This window comes from Diadema setosum, chromosome 20 (genome assembly GCF_964275005.1).
Source record: "Diadema setosum chromosome 20, eeDiaSeto1, whole genome shotgun sequence".
Taxonomy (NCBI): Eukaryota; Metazoa; Echinodermata; class Echinoidea; order Diadematoida; family Diadematidae; genus Diadema; species Diadema setosum.
Window position 1 is genome coordinate 31,672,103 of NC_092704.1, and position 2,945 is coordinate 31,675,047.

General features: G+C 40.2%; 1 protein-coding gene across 1 annotated transcript; it reads left to right on the forward strand.

Annotated features, from left to right (window-relative positions):
- The first annotated feature begins 1,221 nt into the window (after positions 1-1,221).
- LOC140243609 (hepatic lectin-like) lies at positions 1,222-2,662 on the forward strand. The gene is made up of 2 exons (XM_072323275.1): positions 1,222-1,405; positions 2,469-2,662. The coding sequence occupies exons 1-2, from the start codon at positions 1,222-1,224 to the stop codon at positions 2,660-2,662; spliced, it is 378 nt and encodes a 125-aa protein (XP_072179376.1).
- Positions 2,663-2,945: the final 283 nt, after the last annotated feature.

The window sequence follows — 2,945 nt, forward strand, 5'->3', positions numbered from 1 at the left end:
CATGAGCAACACTATTACTAACTCATGAGCAACACTATTACTAATTACTCATGAGCAACACTAACCGACACGAGCATATGCTATGCTTTACGTGTACTTGTCAGGTACATGCTATACGGGTCACACTTGCTTGTGAATTTTGTATAGCATTCAGTGTCTGAGCTATTTCTGGGTGCATCAATTCTGAGCACCTGCTTTTCACTATACTGTAGTGCAACTCATTGTTATACAGCCTGTATCACATCATGACATGCATTGACTGAAGGCTTTCAATTACGTTTCAACTTCACTTCTGAGCAACTAGTTCTAGTGCTTCATATCTGAGTTGAAAATTATGGGATTTCAACATCACCTCTGAGCAACTATTGCTTCATATCTGAGTTGAAATATACCCGCTCTTATTGCGAGGATAGACTCATGAGTGAGAGCGACTCAAATGCCGGCCAGATCCCACCGCTGCCACCATTTGTAACAAATTTGCCTCTTTGTTATTACTGAGTATTTTCACCAACTCAATCGGGATACTCGCCAAAGTATATGGCTGGCAGGCACCTCAGCTCATCGCTCACTCATTCATGGTCACCTCACAGTCACACCCTCGCTCATCAGAGCAACCACCAACAATGAGCACCCACTACATGCACTTATTATGCAGACCAAGACATCACAAAATGAGTCAACAGTCAGGGTACATACCGTTCCGATGTGTTTAATCACGGAGGATCAACTCCAATAGCTTCAGTGTAGGTTGATTCAAGTACAGAGCATAGCAAGAGAGAAGTACAGTAAACAGAGCATTACAGCCAAAAAGCACCACTGTGGCAAGATTCAGTCTTCACCCCACGCACTGCAATCCCCGGACAAACTCATCACCAACTAACTGACTGCCAAGATAAGTGCACATCACTAAACTTTATACTGACCTGACACTGGGTCAGGCACACACACACTCATGACCCGTGTACTTTAACACATGACCTATGACTACAGTACAGTACACACTCCAGTGCACACTCCAGTGCACAGCCCTGGACTGATCCATTGCAGTGAGAGGGGTGCTCTAGGCAATTTTGTGACACTATCTCATGAAATGAAACTTTAGCCAATGATTGACGGGCGCTTTCATGTGGTCACTCGAGCTCAGCAGCTTTTACATTCAAATGATTCTTCTTGCCGTGCTTCAATGGTCACGGTACAGTGAATGATTGCCCAGACGGCTGGATGAACAATACTGAGAGCGGATCCTGCTATAAACTGGTGAAGACAGAGAAAACCTACAGTGCTGCAAAAACCACCTGTGAACAGGAGAACGCCCATGTCGTCAGTTTGAACACCGAGGAAGAGCTGTCGTTCGTCTACCAGTACGTCTCCAACGAAGTCAACCCCTTCAAAACGTTCTGGATAGGTATTTGTTTTTGTTTGTTTATCTATTTGACAAGTGTATTCTGAAGGAATAATAAAGAGCTAGAATAGTCATTTTAGAGTAGACATGGAAAGAAATGCATTAATTAGGTTAAATGCAATTAGATATACTTTTCTTTATTAAAGGAAACCAAAACACAATGAGAAACGTGGACTGAGTGAAAGCAGCAACATTTGTAGAACACATCAGTGAAAGTTTGAGGAAAATCGGACAATCGATGCAAAAGTTATGATTTTTTTTTTTTATTTTAGTGTTGTAACCGCTGGATAAAAAGACTATTTCAGCTTTTCATGTGTGGACAACAATATAAAGAAGAGAAAAACAAAATTTAACATATTTTCTCTTTTCTAGCATAATGAAAAAGCACTTGACTTACCTTACTCAGAAAGCAAGGAGAATGACACTATACCCTCAACAGGTGTCAATAACAAGTTTATTGAATGTGTAATTTTCCCGAAAAATGATTTGTGGAATTCGCCTTATGTTTTCTGTACATTTTTGTCCATACATGACGTCATGAACTCTAGTAGTCTTCTACGCCAGGGGATCCCATTATTTGATTTAGCTTATTTCTGTATGGCTTGTATATTAGTTTGCTCTTGCACAAAGACGTAGCAACAAAAGCATGAGACAATCTGCCTTCAACTTGAGAATGCTTTTTTTTCAAAACCAAATATTTTCTTGCCATAGTTTTCTTAATATTTACTTTCTTATTTTGTTTGTTTGTTTGGTTGCTGGTTTTAAAGCATGCTAGTTAAATTTGACAGAGTTTCTAGAAAAGCTGTGTATTATACATAACCATCACCATAAATGTCAATACAGAACCAATCAACAGAATAAAGATCTTTGATAAGATCTATATAATTTAGATCATTCGGAAAGCTTTGATATTCAAAATACTGACGACTTTTGTCCGGTCGCATATTAGTCGAAACAAGGGTCGTGACTTCATCTGAGAATAAAATGCCGAGAAAATGGACTTGTACAATTTTTTGTGAAACATTATCAATACAAGAAGACTTTCATCGCAACCTCTTCACAACAGGACTGACTCGTGTCAGTGGCGGCTGGCTGTGGGAAGACGGAACCAGCCTGAACATATCATCCAGCACTTTTTGGGCCGACGGTGAACCCAACAACGCTGGCAATCAGGAGAATAACGCTCAAATGAACATCGGCTCAAAAGTTAATGACATCCATGGCAGCCGCAGCTTCTACTTCGTTTGCGAGAAGAAATAACGTGTACTGGCTACCTGAAGGACATTGTTCGGGGCTATAAAGTGGCCTGTCGTTTAAGGAGAGAATCTGATCACTTGTTTGTTCAGGCGTGTCAAATCCAAGTTAATATCACTCAACCATGGTGATGTAATTTCCACACCTTGTGCGTTAGGTATCCACATTGCTTCTGAAAATGATAATGATATCTGAACCATGTTAATTTATCAACCCATCGTGATTGCTCAACCTATAATAATGACTAGAAAAGGGGCATAGTGTCATAAACTTTCGAATGACCTAACTT